This window comes from Hyperolius riggenbachi, chromosome 1, assembly GCF_040937935.1.
Source record: "Hyperolius riggenbachi isolate aHypRig1 chromosome 1, aHypRig1.pri, whole genome shotgun sequence".
Lineage (NCBI taxonomy): Eukaryota > Metazoa > Chordata > Amphibia > Anura > Hyperoliidae > Hyperolius > Hyperolius riggenbachi.
Window position 1 is genome coordinate 470056639 of NC_090646.1, and position 17538 is coordinate 470074176.

Below are 17538 nucleotides of genomic sequence, written 5' to 3' on the forward strand. Positions count from 1 at the left end.
AACCAGTTCGGTCAAATACTGCCACTTCTGCAGCCGAAGGGAGCTTTCGGAAGCCTTCGGGAGCACTCGGGCTCCCGAAGACGGGCCGCTCCATACTACACATGTGTGAGCGCCCTCTATGACGCACTCGCGCGTGTGTAGTATGGAGCGGCCCATCTTCAGAAGCCCGAGTGCTCCTGAAGACCTCCGAAGTCCCTGCAGCGGTGGACGCGAACGGGGGAGCCAGCGCAGCACCGAGGGCACCGGGAGAGGAGAGGGAAGGCTCATTAGAACCAAGCCTTCCCTCTCCTTAGGTGAGTATCTGACTTTTTTATTTTTAAAGTGGCAACCATTGGCTTTAAGAAGGGCAAAAAAGATCAGATCCGGGAAATTATAGACCTGCAAGTTTAACATCAGTTGTGTTCAAACTATTTGAGGGTTTACTAAGAGACACTATACAAGACTTCATAGTAGAAAATAATCTTATTTCTCAGCATCAGCACAGATTTACTAAAGACAGGTCCTGTTTAACTAACATGCTCAGCTCTTATGAGGTAGTGAATGCTAATGTGGATATTGGGAATGCTGTAGATGTGATATACTTGGACTTTGCAAAGGCCTTCGACACTGTTCCCCACAAAAGTCTGGTGCAAAAATGAGGATGCAAGGACTGGGGAAGAATCTGTGTGCATGGATAGGGAACTGGCTATGGGACAGAAAACAAAGAGTTGTGATCAATGGATCTTATTAAAAATGGGAGACTGTTAGCAGTGGGGTCCCACAGGGGTCAGTACTGGGTCCAGTGCTCTTTAATTTATTTATTAATGATCTAGTAGATGCAGTAGAAAGCAATGTTGCTATTTTTGCAGATGATAATAAAATTGTGCAGAATCATCAACTCTTAGGAAGATAGTGTCATATTGCAACAGGATCTGGATAGGATGGCTATATGGGCACATAAATGGCAGATGAAATTCAATGTTGAAAAATGTAAGGTCATGCATTTTGGTCGTACCAATGGTCTAACACCATACAAAATAAACGGGATACAAATGGGGACATCAAACTTGGAGAAGGCCTTAGGAGTACTCATCAACAACAAGCTAAATAATCGTATTCAATGCCAAGCCGCTGCAGCTAAAGCTAATAAAATTTTGGGATGCATTAAAGGGAAATAAAAACTCGAGATGCTAACATAATATTGCCCCTGTTTAACTCTCTAGTAAGGCCACATCTGGAATCTGGAATTCAGTTCTGGGCACCACATTACAGGAAAGATATTGCAGTTTTAGAGCAGGTGCAGAGACTGGCAACAAATTTGATACGAGGTATGGAAGGTCTTACTTACCAAGAAAGGTTAGATAAACTGGGTTTATTTAGTTTAGAGAAAAGACGCCTTAGAGGGGATCTAATTAACATGTATAAATACATCAGAGGGCAATATAAAAGCTTGGCAGATGAGCTTTTTGTCCCTTGGCCTTCACAAAGGACTAGAGGACATGATCTGCACATGGAGGAAAAACGTTTCAGCCATTCATTTAGGAAAGGGTTCTTTACAGTAAGAGTGATTAAGATGTGGAATGCATTGCCGCAGGAAGTAGTTATGGCAAATTCTATATCTGCATTTAAAGGGAGCTTAGATGCTTTCCTTGCATGGAAAGACAGCCATGGCTATAATTACTAGGTAATGCCCAGTGATGTTGATCCAGGGATTTTATCTGATTGCCATCTGGGGGCTAATTTGACCATGCCTTGTTTTTTTCCTTCCTCTGGATCAACATAGATATGGGAGGGAGCAAGCTGGTGTTGTACTTGTTTTATGGTCGAACTCGATGGACGTATGTCTTTTTTCAACCCAAATAACTATGTAACTATGTATAACAACTCTTTCACCATCAGCTTAAAAATCAAGTGTCTGTACAATGTTGCAAAGAACATAATAAAGGTAAACAAATCATAACGTCAACAAATGATAACATCAAATTATAACAAAATATCAATAGGGATATGTGAGGGTGCAGGCTGGTGTACTTTATCTCCAGGTTGAACTCTATGGACGTATGTCTTTTTCCTACCTATATAACTATGTAACGTTTAAAAATAAGGCTAACAATGCATCTATTATTGCCATACAAAAATGTTGTACCATTTTCCAACTAATATCAAGCCTTTGCTGGCTCTTCTTCAAGGAATAGCTTTTCTTTTTTTGCTTCTATATATGACATGATTAAACTACAGCTCTTTGTATCCTGATTCATATACTGATTCTAAATCAATGTTTAACCCATTCACCATCACCAAGCAAATCTGATGTGAAAAAAAAACACTGTAGAAGGAAGCTTCTGGATGCTCCAGATCCTCATCGCTAAGGACCCACCTTTTCTCCCACACCTGCGCAGTAGCACGGCCACGGAGCCTTTCATGCTGGGTAGAAAAGGCCATGCACAATTGGCTCAGTACTACTGCGCATACCATACTTTGTGCCTGCACTGTGCAGCCGCACCCGTTCAAGGAGAGAAGCGCGGCTGCAAGCAATATTCAATATTAATGACAAATATTATCAAATGTTCCTAGTGCAGGAGCGGAGAAGTGCAGGTGGCGTAAGAAGGTCGGGAAGTTCTGGAATATCCAGAGGCTTTCCTCAACTGTGGTAAATACGGTATCTAACTTTTTCCCCTTCATGTCAAAGTACCCTGGAAAGCAATCAGATACTGAACTCAGTAGATGGAAGCGTCGGTACCTCCAGACCATCACTTCTATTATTATTATTGATTTATATAGCGCCAGAATCCTCCGTGGCGCTGCACAACAGCATACAGGGCATAACAATACAAAATAAACAATACAAAAGTTAATACAAGACCACTTCTAGCTTGGACTCTCTGAAACTTTGTGGCCGCGCTCCTGTACACAGGACAGGTTCTAAACCTTCTACTGCCTGAAGTAAATTTGTGAGGATGCGTCCCCCAGGAAAACCACTGAATGTACACTGTATATAATATGTGCGTATATATAATATGAGAGTGATACACAAGTGAATGGGCGCTTAAAGGTGTACGGCTGAGTGTGGATGTGTAGGTGTGTGGCTGGGTGCCAACCACTAAATGGGTGCTAGCACTGCTAGTTGGGTGCTGATAATGTGTTGTGGAGTGCTGATTGGTGGCTGGCTGGGGCAGCAAGCGCACACAAACAACCATGCTTCCCTGGTATTCTAGCAGTCCCCCATATTATTCTCTGATGTTCTAGTGCAGTGTTTCTCAACATTTGATTGGTATGTACCCCTTTTAAAACCCTGTACTCACCAAGTACCCCCTAGCTTGGTAAACACTATCACACGTACCCCTTGACAAATATATATTTAATCGTAGTACATTATAATTGGCTCTAAACAATTTCCAAGCATTTACTATTGCTTTGTTTAAATAAGATTTATCATTTTCTAAAACTCTAAATTTGTTATTTTCAGTTAAGTATATCAAGCCCGAGTACCCCCTGGTACCATCAGAAGTACCCCCTGGGGTACGCGTACCACACGTTGAGAACCTATGTTCTAGTGGTCCCCCATATGCTTCCCTAGTGTCTAGTTGTCCCCGATAATTTTCCGTTCTAGTGTTATCCTAGTGTCTAGTGGTCCACTTTATATTTCTTTGGTGTCTAGCAGTCCCCTATACGTTTCTTTGGTGTCTAGTGCTCCCCTATATGTGTCTCTTGCGTGTAATGGTCCCCATAAGCCTTCCTGGTAGTTAAGTGGTCCCTCCTCCACCCCCATATGCAGCGATCAGAAACAAGTAGCATGTTTGGCAAGTATGACTCGCCTCCATTAGTTCCAGCCTTGAGCGGTGCTCCCATGCTTGCATTCCAGCTAGCCTTGTACTGTTGCAAGTAACAAATCCCAGGTTGCTAACATTTTTAAGCCAGAACCTGGTACTTGTGGCAGTACAAAGCTGGCTGCTATGCTAGGACAGGTGAGTGACTTCAGTGCCTGCAGTGATCACTGGTGATCATAGTGATCAAATCGACATGACAGAATCAATGTTCTTGCTCTCATAGGTATTAGTCATTTGGGAAATATAAACAATAGCTGGCTTGCCCTTCTACTGGGGAGTCCAAAATTATGATACGCGGTACATCGATAAAATGTGAAATGGTACGGACAATAACACCATTTAAAAAGTGAAATTTCAGGACTTTTACTCAATCAATTATGGTTACTTGAATTTTAAGCCTGATACATGCCAACAATATATAGCATATTCCACTACCTTTCAGGTTTAAATATATAGTGGAGCTCCAAAACTTATAGGATAAAATGCAGTATATCAAAGCCACTCCAATCCCCACTAACTACAACTTTACATATTACAATACAAGACTGGCCATCATATAGCAAACCACAAGATGGTGCTGTCTGTATAGCAACTATAGCACAGTTCTTGCAGAGAAGGGCCTAGCTACGAGAACATTGGAGATGCAACAAAGTCCTGAAACTGGAATTCCAGTATGTGCGCACTTAGCGTTCCTTAGTACTCAAGCTCGGGTACTCTACAAGAGGCCTGGAAGCCTGAGGAATCTGGAGGCAGGTAATTTGGGCGCCGGCATAGACCGCAATGTTAATTGCGGCACCCAGTGTGTAATTTGGGTGCCAGACTTAGCTATCCTGCTGATCCACTCTAAGGCCTGGCTGGAACCCACTAGGAGCGCTTTGTGATTTGAAAAGCTTTCGCTAATGTTATGCTATGGGTGTGATCCCGCTTGAGTAAAGCTATTTTATAACAATCCCCCATAGCACTGCATTAGCAAGAGCTTTTTCAAATCACTAGTGCTTAGAAAAAGGCGGCTAGTGGGTATGAGCCCAAATACTTACAGCTATAGACCATGAACAAGTATGCAGATCAGAGGTTTCTGACAAAACTCTTGACTAGATTTGCTGCATGCTTGTTTCAAGTGTGTGATTCAGATACTACTGACCAGAATGGGCATCAGGCAACTAGTATTGTTTAAAAGGGATCCTTAAAGTGGACCTGAACTCTTGCACAGAAACAAGGAAAACATAACAGAAATGCACACTGCAAGTATTTAAAGAGTTTAGCCTGTGTAATTCTCCCTCATTTATGTCTAATCACTAGTTGTAATTTGATCACTTCCCTGTGTCACATGACTGCCTATGGCAGATAGGCAGATAAGCTCATTTGAAAGCACAGGCTGTAAACAATATGTCTGCTTCCGTGAATCAGGAAATAGAAACTATGCAGATGTATTTTAGGATTTGTATCAGCTGTAACAAATAAATGTTTTTGTTGTGTATCATTTAGAGCAGAGAGGAGTTCTGAGTTCAGGTCCACTTTAAGCCATCCGAAAAAAAAAAAAAGTTTCACTTACATGGGGCTTTTACCAGCCCCTGCAGCTGTCCTGTGCCCACGCAAGTACGATCCTTCGTTCTCGCACTGCAGCTTAGTTTCAATTACGCTGACTCGGAGTTGGTGGGTCACTGTGTCTGCGCAGCCCTGGCAACGCATATCCCTGCTTGCGTTTCCCTCCGCAATAGCATCCTGGGTTGCGCAAGCGGAGTTGCCCGCCGACTCAGAGTCTGTAAAAAAGAAACTAAGCTGCAGCTGGAGAACGGAAGATCGTAGAGGACTGGTGCAGGCACAGGATGGCTGCAAGGGGCTGGTAGAGGCCCTAGGTAAGTAAAACTCTTTTTTTTTTTCAGATGGCTTAAAGGAATACTTAAGCCAAAAAAAAAAAAATTATATTTACTCACCCGGGGCATCCCTCAGCCCCCTGAAGCTGGATGGTGCCCTCGCAGCCCCGTTCCGATCATCCTGTCCCCGCCGGCGGCTACTTCCGGGGTCGGCGACAGCCGCCGACAGGCTGGGAACGCGGCTGATTCTCCGCGTTCCCAGCCGCTATATCACCCTCTATGCTGCTATAGCGTATAGAATCAGCCGCATTCCCAGCCTGTCGGCGACTGTCGCCGAACCCGGAAGTAGCCGCCGGCAGGGACAGGACGATCGGAGCGGGGCTGCGAGGGCACCATCCAGCTTCAGGGGGCTGAGGGATGCCCCGGGTGAGTAAATATCATTTTTTTTTTTTGGCTTAAGTATTCCTTTAACCACTTCGTCCACAGGTCAGTAGATATACGTCCTCTGGGACTTCATCTAAGCCACAGGTCAGTAGATATACGTCTTGTAGCAGAAGCAGTGCTGTGCAGGATTGGGCTTGCTCCTGTGCATATTTTTGGCACTATTTGATGCAGGACTAATTGGTGAATGGGAATATAAGTTTCCTGAGCTAATGTGATTGATTTTTACTATTAAAAATACTTGTATTTTCTCATTTCATAGTGAAAAACACACTTTGTAGCACTATTTCAGAATCAAATATCTTCACCATAAATTGTAACAGGAACATAATCGAAGTTTTGTGATAAGCAGTAAGAATAGCCAAACAAAATGTGTGTTTTTTATCGACAGTAGCACTTTTTATTTTTAAACTGGAATTGGTAAAACTGAGAAATACATGTTTTTTCTATTTTTTTCTTTGTTTTCCCATAAAAATTCATAGAAAACAAAATTGTTTGAGGGAAAAAATGGCATACAATGAAAGCCTAGTTTGTCTTGAAAAAAACAATATATATTTTATTTCTGTGTCATAAGTAGGGATAAAGTTATTTCTGATTAAATAGGGACATAGCTAAACTGTCAAAACTGCTCTGATCAATAAGTTGAAAACTAAGTCTGGATGCGAAGTGGTTAAAGTGGTCTGAAAGTCAGCATTTCTACTTTGCTCTAAAAGATTCCTCACAGCTTAAAAGCTACCATACCAGAATTATTTTTTTTAGCAGAACATCACTGAAATGGTTAAACAAAGCACTTTGTCCTGCTATTCAGCTTCAAATCCGCATCAAACTGGAGATAACAGTATCTTTGTTTGCATTCTAATGTTGATACATGTGTGTAAACACAATGTAACTAGTGAAAAGGAGCTCTCTGTGAAGCCCTCTGTGCTTCAAGCACACAAACAGTTCAGAACAGCTAATTAGAAGATGTTAATATATAATAAAAAGCAGTTTGACTAAAATGCAATGGCAGGTTTCCGGGCAAGATAAACTACACTTTGGGAACTTGTAATTTGTAAACAGACAATATTACTCATGCACAAAAGCAAATATGAAAACTGTATGAGTAATAAAAAGTTGGAAAACACATTTTTATTGAATATTATGTCAGAGATTTAGATCACTTTAAAGATCCCTTTAAAAGGAAATAAGCATGGCAGCCTCCATATATGCCTCTTACTTCAGGTTCCCTTTAAGGCAGGGGTCACACTTATGTGTGGGAATCGGGCATGTCATTGGGGTAGTTGTTCTGCGCCTGCGCAGTTCCGTCCTGATGATGTCAGTGAGACCAAGTGACCTGTGCGGGGAGCCACCAGAGCTGCGGCGAGGGCACAGGACAGCTGCCAGGGGCTGGAGGAAGCCCCAGGTAAGTGGATCTTTATTTTTTTTCCAGCCTGGATATATCTTTAAGTTAAGGGTGTTGATTTTGTCCAGCCCATTTTTGGAGTTTTGTGTGACAATTGCCTCATAGTGAAGATTAGAGTGGGCCGCCTTTCTGCAAAACTAAGGACAGTGGAGAAAAAAAGTGCTAAGTACCGCCCAGGGAGATATCTAAGCCACTCGCATTTCAGATGCGAGTGGCTTATCATGATTGGCTGCATTATGAAGATGGCTTCACAATTGGCCCAATTGTGAGCAGAAAGATTTGCAGGACATGTGCCACTTACAGGAAGTGAATGGCTGCCTCTATTCAGTGATGGCTGCAATGTTTAAGAAGCCCTGGATACTGTACCAGTGATTTGTCCAGCCTGGCTATGCAGACCTAAGGTATACTTAACCTTGTAGTCCACCAAATATGCAAGTGCTTGTCCTGTACCTCCAATGGGAAGACAGAGTTGCTCCTTTGCAGCACAGAATATCCCAGGGAATGCTGGGCCATTTCTTGGACAATTTCTGATTTAGTAAACCACTTTCCCTAGTCCCTTTGAGTTTTCTATAAAAAAAAAAAAAGTATATTATATAGCGAGATGTACACCTAACCCCTGAGATCCATCTACTTGTATTCTCCCCTGTCCCCAAGCACTGTATGTTTCCATGAATGCAGCTTTCTGTCAGCATCACTCCTGGTCAGCGACCGCCTGCAATCTTATTGGTGGAAGTTCTAGAATGCGCTCACCTGGCATGAAGAGACTGTAAATTATACTCATTTAGAGATGGATGGGAATGTCAGTGATTAGTAAGCAGATTTCACCCTGTGGAGAATCATTGTGGCTGAGCAGTGACTGCACCCTGCTGCTTACATCTAATGTAGTAGTTAGCCACATTACTGCAAACATATTGGGACAGCAGAGAATAGTGGACCAGAACATCAGCGGTGAGATGCACATCATGCTACAATGTAGCACACAGAGCCCATCAACCATACGCCCATATTGGAGTGGTATTGGAGGCAAATGTGGACAGTTCTATGCAGCAGAATGAAAACAGAGAATCCTGATTAAGAAACAAATAACAAGCAATATGATAGCTGACATCACTGAAACATACGGTAGATAGGAATGAGAATATGAAACACTGGATAATTTGGCTATTTGGAAAAGTGGACCTTGAGACTATTGAAACAATTAGTTGAAACTATAATTATTCATGGTCATTTCCACTACTTAGAATCACAGTAATAGGTATGAGCCTGTAGTATTAGCTAAAGTATTTCCCTTGAGGGCCTTTTGCCACTGAAATAAATATGCAAGAAACAGGATTGCATTCAGCAGTTTCTGCATTTGCAGAAAAATCAGATTGCATAGTGCAAAAGGGGCACCAAAATTTCTATTACCCTGTCCAGAGGCATACTGAGAAACCCCCAGGAAAACTGAGCCAGCCACGCCCCCTGCAAAACCCTGCCAACTTGCACTAACTCCTGTCCCCCCTCCAATATAGTACAGCGTCGTACTGTCATATATTACCTGCTTTCAGTGGAGCTACACATCCTCCTTACTCCTGTTTACAGCTGTGTTATACAGTCTAACTTCTTGCAGTACCTGATGCACATCACATGACATGCAGGAACAGGGGCTATAGTGTACAGGGTGGAGTTTTGGAAATCGCAGATGCTTTGCAATTCATCTCAAAGCGACGCAAGTGGGTCCCAGGCCTATGTCTATAGACTGTATGCTGCACTGCATGTGTCACATCGCATTGAAAGTGTGCAATACCACTTTCCATCATTGTTGCGGTACGATCCTATTTTCCTGGATCCGCAACTCAACAGATATAGTGTAAATCTAGTCTAAATTAAATATTTGTATGTTCCTAAGGCTTTCAAGTAGTGGATTTGACATGAGACACATTCTTATGTTAATTTAGCTCAGCTACTTAAAGAGAATCTGTACTCTAATATTCTTACAATAAAAAGCATACCATTCTATTCATTATTTTCTCCTGTGCCCCTCTGTGCTGTTTCTGCCACTCTCTGCTGCAAACCTGGCTTGTAATTACCAGTTTTAGGCAGTGTTTACAAACAAAAGACATGGCTGCTAAAAGCTTGTGATAGGCTCAAGTAAGCAGAGTGTGTGAGTTTTGCAGGGGGCCTGGAGAGGGTGTGTATAGCTTATACCCAATCACAAGCAGCACAGCACATTCCAGACAGACTGCCTGAGCCCGACACAGGAGAGAAGATTAGATCATATAACAGAGATAACACGACCACTGGGCAACTAGGAAAGGCTGCAGTAAGCCAGACCACATTAGAACAGCTATAGGAACTTATAGGATAGAATAAATAAGGATGAAAATTGTGTTACAGAGTCTCTTTAACCACTCCAGGACCAGATGGCGATTGCCCCTTTAAAGGACAACTGAATTGAGAAGGATATGGAGGCTGCCATATTTATTTCCCTTTAAGTAATACCAGTTGCCTGGTTATCCTGCTGATCCTCAGCCTTTAATTCTTTTAGCCATAGACCCTAAACAAGCATGCAGCAAATCAGGGCTTTCTGACATTATTGTATGTCACAATCCAATAGGGGAACCCCATGTTTCTGGCAGGGCTCTGTATACTGGCACTTTTCCTGTCCAGTCGATTAGAGCGCCAGTGCCGCAGCTGCGGAACCAAATGTGACAGTGGCAGATGGATCGGACAGGTGGCTGACCAGATGTACAATGGTGAGTATGTGAACAAAGTGATGGACCACAATGTATCCTGTGAGCGCACGGTTGTGCAGTCCGATGCAATGTGAGCCCAGATGAACTTCTCATCTCTATAGTGAAGCAATATTAAAGGTATCACAGCGGAATCAACTTTGGTACTTTTCCGTTAGCCGGGCGCATCCGATAGGTGGCGCTAATTACATTAATAGTCACGTAACAAAAGTGTATCTTGGAACAAATGTAATTTAATAGGCACGTAACAGAATTACATTAAATTAAGCCACCGGCTTCGGCTCTCGGTCTCCTCCGCCTTGCCTCTCTCCTATAGAACACTGGCAGCCGGGGGACACGCGTGTCCCTCCAGAGTCGTTAATCGCGGCAGGGAATTCTGCCATTCATTCTTGCAGAGCGGGTGCTGGCAGAAGCAATGTCTGCAGCCTCCCCGCTCTGCTTGTTTCTTGCAACTGCTATTGTACTGCTATTGCGACAAACGACTCTCGGGGACACGTGTGTCCCCCAGCTGCCAGTGTTCTATAGGAGAGAGGCAGGGGGAGGAGAGGAGGCAGAGCCAAAGCTGGCGGCTTCATCTGTTACATTGCCGCTGGCTTAATTTAATTCAATTAACTCACTTTTGATACATGCAGCGAGACGGCCAGTTGCGGCTAACGGTGACTATTAAATTACATTTGTTACGTGCCTATTACATTTGTTCCAAGTTACACTTTTGTTACGTGACTATTAATGTAATTATTATAGCGCCACCTATCAGATGCGCCCGGTGTAGTGAAAAATTTGGCTACCCATCATATTTTGCAACTTGTCATAGAGGACAGTGTATGACTGTGTAGGCGTGCCTCCTCTCTGTTAACACGCCTGTAATTTTTTGCAACCACAGATCCCATTGAGCTAGAAGGGGGAATTGTCCCTCCAGGGGGGGTTATTAGTTGAGCAAGAGGGGGGATTGTTCCCTCGGGGGGGGGTTATTAGTTGAGCAAGAGGGGGGATTGTTCCCTCCAGGGGGGGTTATTAGTTGAGCAAGAGGGGGGATTGTTCCCTCCAGGGGGGGTTATTAGTTGAGCAAGAGGGGAGGGTTCTGTGTGAGAATAGGGTTTGGTTGGGTTGCATTTTCTGATTAGTGATGGGATTTCCGGCTCTTCTCGGAGAATCGGCTCTTCTGAATCGGCTCCCATCAAAGAGCCGGCTCTTCATTAAATATCACTAGACACCACTCAGAATCGGAGTAAAAGCCCCGCCCCGTCTCCATGACAACTCCAGACTGCTTCTCTGAATGGAGCAATCCCTCCTGCTACTGCTCTGCTCCGCCCCATACACTCCTACAAGCTGGAAGAGGAGGACAACATCTCCCAGCATACCTCAGCGCCCTTTATTACAGAGCAAATCAGAGCTCTGTGGGGTGGCTGAGGCATAGGCTCTTTTAAAACTGAGAGCCGGCTCTTGTCGTTCGCTGCAAAGAGCCGGCTTGTTCGCGAACGACCCATCACTTTCACTTGCACTTTCTGATAGCTATACCTATAAATAAGGCCCAGTTCACATTACCGTTCGCTATCCGGATTTTCCGGATCTGATCCGGACCGCATACTGTACAAACGGAACGTACGTTCCGCATAGCAATGCAAAGGCTATGCGGACGTTCACATACGTACGTTCCGTACAGTACGGAGCCAGACCGGATCCGGACTCTTTTCCAACATGCGCTATTTTTTGGGTCCGGATCTCCGGCCCACGCATCCTGACCGGAGCCTGACCTGAGCCTGACAGCACCATCAGGAACACAGAAACCAATGGGAAACGGAAGGCACAGAACACACTGCCTACAAAAACCTGACGTTCTACCCCACTTCCTATGCATATCCAAGCGGCCATTTCGGATGGGGACACATGGGCCAAGCATGTCTGGAGTGGAGCAGCAGCGACAGACATGCTGGAGCTGTTTGGCAGAATATCGGAGGTGGAGGTGATGCCTAAACCGGAGGAACCTGATTGTACATGTGCACCAGGTGCACCTTCTTCTCCAACATTTTTTTATTTATATTTAACTATTTTTTGCCCACGGATCCGGATGGCAGCCTGATGCATGCCTGATACAAACTGACTGGATCCGGATCGGAACCGTACGGTTCTGATCAGGATCAGGTCAGGATCCGGTCCGTTTACTTGCCAAAACGCAAGTGTGAACGGGGCCTAAGTGCAACCGGTTGCAAAATCTGATAAAGTTGCAAAAAATTTCACCACACCGGCTAACGGAAAAGTACCTCAACTTTTGTTGCTTTGATGTCTGCATTTATCTCTATATTACAGCATTTCTACAGAGAGCTTGTTTTCATGGACCACAGAGAAAATAAATCACTTTATTTACAGACTGCCTGCAAATTTACTGCTGGTTGGCAACACTGGCCACAACACTGTTTACAATTGACACCACCTCCCAGCTTGTGCAACCTCTGCCAGGCTTGCGTGTCACCGCTGGCTGCACTATACAGGCAACGGACAACTGTAAACAACCTGTCTCCAGTAAGGATCTATCACAAGTCTTCTTTAGCTACACAAGAGTCATCTGCCTGCCCTCCCCCGCAACCTGCCGCCCGTCCCCACAGATTACCCTTTTCCTGTACGATACTGGAACCTCCACTTGAACTCTACAAGAAAATCGAGTGACCAGCAAAAGGGGCGGAGTCCGAAGTAGCCCCGATTCTCTGATTGGCCATGAACAAACTCTTTCCTCAGCGAGGGGGGGAGCTTCGTGCTGTCATACATGACGGTATGTGCTGTGAGAGAAGCGTGCGACATGTTGTGCACATCGTGATTGGTGGAGAACGAGTCGCTCGATATTGCGGTTAGGGCGGGAACCTGAGTGACCTGTGTACTGTCATGTGTGGACTTGCAGCGTAGTCACGCACGTCCAGATTGTAGACATTATAACCTAATGAAAGCAAGGACGTCTTTGAGTGAGCAGTTTCGTCAGAAGAAAAGAGTTTTCCCAAGGCCCCCCTCCCTTTCCTCCTCTCCTCCTCTCCAGACACAGGCTAAAGGCTGGAATGACTAGTATGTTACTAGTCCTGAAGTAGATCATTTGAAGAGGAAATGTAGTGAAAATAACGCTGCTCTTTGGTTTTTTTTTGTTTTTTTATTTACAATATTCATTTATAGATTATTTAGTCTGTGTTTGCCTATTGTAAAATCTTTCCTCTCGCTGATTTACATTCTGAAATGTATCACTCACTGTTGGTGACATCTTTAGTTCTGCCAGGTGATCTGTATGGAATGTTTTGTTTTCATACGAATGTTTGTTTCATGAGAGTTCTATGTATAGAGGGAGATTTTGCTTGCTCGGCAGTTGGCTGATGGTGTAATGGTTAAAGAGTAACTGTTAGCCCCCAAAGTGAAATTTAAATCTCTATAGCAATGTTTTATTTAGTATTTCAGTGATCCAAAAAGCCAATGCAGAACTTAAAAATCAATGTAATTTTTATACTATGTAGCCTTTTGGACAAGCTCCGGACGCAAAGCCGCATATCAGATACTGCTTCAGCATGCAGAGCATGCCTATGTCTGCCCGACCCCTCTCTCCCCCAGGTGTAAGTTCTGCATTGGCTTTTTGGATCACTGAAATACTAAATTAAACATTGCTATAGAGATTTAAATTTCACTTTGGGGGCTAACAGTTACTCTTTAAGGGCTCTGCCTCTGACACAGGAGACCAGGGTTCGAATCTCGGCTCTGCCTGTTCAGTAAGCCAGCACTAATTCAGTAGGAGACCTTTGGCAAGTCTCCCTTAGGCCTGGAACCCACTGAAAACCGCAAACGCAAAACGCAACCGCTAGCGTTTTGTCTGAGCGGTTTGCAAGCGGATTCATGCGCGTTTTTGGTCGTGTTTTGCAACATTGTATTTTTTTCCCCAGCGGGTGCCTAGCGTTTTGCGTTTTGCGTTTTTATCCTGATTGGTCCTGTGAATTATTTTTCATTTTGTTTACAGTGTGCTGAGCCGCAAAACGCTAGCAAAACCGCTCAGTTTAAGTTTTGCTGAGCGTTTCTGCTAGCGTTTCAATACTTTACATTGAAGCGCTAACGCTCCCAAAATGCTGCAGGTCCTGCGTTTGCGTTTCTGGGAAACGCAAACGCTCCTGTGGAAGTTGCCCCATCCATTAACATTAGCCCAGCGTTTTGGCAAACTGCTAGCGTATCGCAGTGCTGCCAAAACGCTGCCAAAAGCGCTCCTGTGGGTTCCAGCCCTTACACTGCTACTGCCAACAGAGCGCGCCCTAGTGGCTGCTGCTCTGCTCTGGCGCTTTGAGTCCGCAAAGAGAAAAGCGCAATATAAATGTTATTTGTCTTGTCTTGGAAAATACTGTTATTTCCAACAATGCAACAAGGTTCCCAGGCAGTAAGCTGTCAGGACCTTGGTCATGATATTTCACTGTAGGGGGCACCCACTTCATTATCTGTTTGAGACAAGGTAAAGATTTCCAGTGAGAAATGTGGCATCAGCTACTGATTCAAATTAAGTTGTCATCTTAGGGCTCATTCACACTACAGAGCGCATACACAAACGCGATTTCGTGCATGCGTTGCCATCGTGCAGCCATCGCACAGAATACACGTTGTGGTGCGCTAGGAGCGCAGACGTCGGCAGCCAACCCATCAGGAGAATGTGTGTGTGTTGTGCGATTAGATGTTCCCAGAAGCGTTACATCGTAACGCATACCTGTAATGTGAATGGTAACATGAAAGTCGATGGACTTTCATGTTGCCATGTAGATCGTACACTATGTGCATTGCGTCAAAACTGACAGCGCAGCACATCGTGTGAATGAGCCCTTAAAGATCCTGTTTAAGTACTGGTGGCCTCATGTTAATTGTGGTTATAGGGTGTCCTTCGGGTTATTTAAGCCCTGGTTTTGCCCAGTAAATATCAGGCCACAACACTATACAATTTTTGTTACTTATGTATCATGCCGTCCAGGCAGTTACACACTCAGGAAAAGTTACAATGTTTCAATCCCTTCAGAGTCAGCAAGTGTATACAATGATTTCAATCCTTTCAGCATCAAGGTGCGTACACACGCACGACAGCAGCCAACGACGGCTCCGTCGGCACCTCCCGCTGGGCGGGTTTTCAGCAGACTGTAGTGGGTATGTACGCACTGTCGGTGGGCTGATAAGGCTGTTCCTGAACGATCCGCCCGGCATGCAGACAACGTGTAAATAAGCTGTGGACAACGTGGGCTTGATTGACAGCGACGCTTTACGCAGGTGCAGTAAGGACGACCTCGAGGTCGGCCTCTGCACCGTGCGGGGAGCCCAGGACAGCGGCAGAGTGGTCAGTGTGGGACAGTCGGCTGCAAGGAGCTGGAGAAAGCCCCAGGTGAGTAAAGCGTTTGTTTTTTTTAAGTTAGGCTGGTGATTCCTTTAACCCCTAACCTTAACTACCCTCCTAACCTTAATCATCCCCCCTCCATAACTCCTAACCTTGGGGAGGGGGTTAGGGTTAAGGTTATGAGATGAGGTGGGATTAAGGGTTAGGGTTAAGGAAGGGGGCTGAGAAGATAAGGTTAGGAGTTAAAGGGGTGGGGGGGGGGGGAGTGAGAGTTAAGCGTTAAAGAGACACTGAAGCGAAAAAAAAAATGATGATATGATTTGTATGTGTAGTACAGCTAAGAAAAAAAACATTAAGATCAGATACATCAGTCTTATGGCCCGTACTCACGGGCTGCAGAAGTGGCCTGTCGCCAGCACACGTGAGCGTGCTAGCGACAGGCCGGTGACAGCTTCTCTCTCCAGGTCCCTCCGCGTACACACGCGGAAGAGGGACCAGCGGCGAGACGGAAGCTGTCGCCGACGTTCCTCCTCCCCCCGCCGGAAGCTTCATTCACCTCAATGGAGGTTGCTGTCGCTAGTCCGCGTACTCACGCGGACTAGCGACAGTTGCGGGGGAGGTGCGGCGGTGACTGTTGCCATGCGATTGAAACTTTCAATCGCATGGCGACAAGAGCGGCGGGCGACAGTTCGGGGTGCGCGCGTGTGTGACGGCCCATACTCACGGGCGACCTGTCGCCACAACACGCGCGCGCCGCGTGTTGAGGCGACAAAAGTCCCTCGTGAGTATGGGCCATAATTGTTTCCAGTGCAGGAAGAGTTGAGAAACTCCAGTTGTTATCTCTATGCAAAAAAGCTATTAAGCTCTCCGACCAACTTGGTCGTGGAGAGGGCTGTTATCTGACTTTTATTATCTGAACTGTAATTGAACTGTTTACTTTTCCTCTAGCAGAGAAGAGTTTATTACTTCACAGACTGCTCTGAAAGACTCATTTTGAATGCTGAGTGTTGTGTAATCTGGACATATTATAGAGTGATGCAATGTTAGAAAAAATACTATATACCTGAAAATAAAAATATGAGAATATTTTCTTTGCTGCTAATCTTCTAGTAATTATTCATAGTACACAACCAATTCATTATATCATATATTTTTTTTCGCTTCAGTGTCTCTTTAAGGAGGGGGGCTTAAAGAGAAACTGCAACCAAGAATTTAACTTCATCCCAATCAGTAGCCGATACCCCCTTTCCCATGAGAAATCTATTCCTTTTCTCAAAAGGATCATCAGGGGGCTCTGTATGGCTGATTTTGTGGTGAAACCCTTCCCACAAATGATTGCAGTGCCTCACAGCACTGAGGTACTGACATCACACTGTGAGAGCCTTGTTGCATTGTGGAAAATCACAGCTATTTACAACTGCCAAAAAAGCAAGCAGCATCTCCTTCCAGTGACATCACTTGGCAGCAGTAAAAATGTCACCGTGAGATAAATGTCATAAATTAAAGAGACTCTGTAACTTGAAAAAGATCCCCTGGGGGGTACTCACCTCGGGTGGGGGAAGCCTCCGGATCCTAATGAGGCTTGCCACGCCGTCCTGCGTCCCACGGGGGTCTCGCTGCAGCTGTCTGAACAGCCGGCGACAGGCCCGACTGTAATTTCAATATTTACCTTTGCTGGCTCCAGCGGGGGCGCTGTGGCTGCATTCGGCTCGGAAATAGACGGAAATACCCGATCTCCGTCGGGTCCGCTCTACTGCGCAGGCGCCGGAGACTTGCGCCTGCGCAGTAGGGCGGACCCGACGGCGATCGGGTATTTCCGCCTACTTCGGAGCCGACAGCCATCAGAGCGCCTGCGCAGGAGCCAGGAAGGTAAATATTGCGTCACGGCTGTACGGAGGGCTACAGCGAGATCCCCGAGGGACGCAGGACGGCGTGGGAAGCCTTATTAGGATCCTGAGGCTTCCCCCACCCGAGGTGAGTACCCCCCAGGGGACGTTTTACCGTTACAGTTCCTCTTTAA

General features: G+C 45.1%; 1 protein-coding gene and 2 long non-coding RNA genes across 4 annotated transcripts in view; 1 reads left to right on the plus strand and 2 right to left on the minus strand.

The window, feature by feature from the left end:
• Positions 1-12981, minus strand: part of LOC137521326 (acyl-CoA dehydrogenase family member 11-like) — a 54724-nt gene extending 41743 nt beyond the window's left edge. Inside the window, exon 1 of the mRNA XM_068240447.1 lies at positions 12804-12981. Within this exon, the coding sequence (XP_068096548.1) occupies positions 12804-12958 (155 nt within the window). The 5' untranslated portion in view covers positions 12959-12981. The remainder of the gene's footprint in view (positions 1-12803) is intronic.
• LOC137521346 (uncharacterized) overlaps positions 1-17538 on the minus strand; it is a 485899-nt gene that overhangs the window by 48598 nt on the left and 419763 nt on the right. The window lies entirely within an intron of this gene.
• The window catches only part of LOC137521341 (uncharacterized), a 67835-nt gene continuing 62980 nt past the window's right edge, over positions 12684-17538 (plus strand). The window contains exon 1 of one of the 2 annotated variants that reach the window (XR_011022102.1): positions 12684-12962. This is a non-coding gene — a long non-coding RNA (uncharacterized lncRNA). Of the gene's footprint in view, positions 12963-13077; positions 13247-17538 lie in introns of those variants that run through there. The other variant, XR_011022101.1, reaches the window with a different exon arrangement.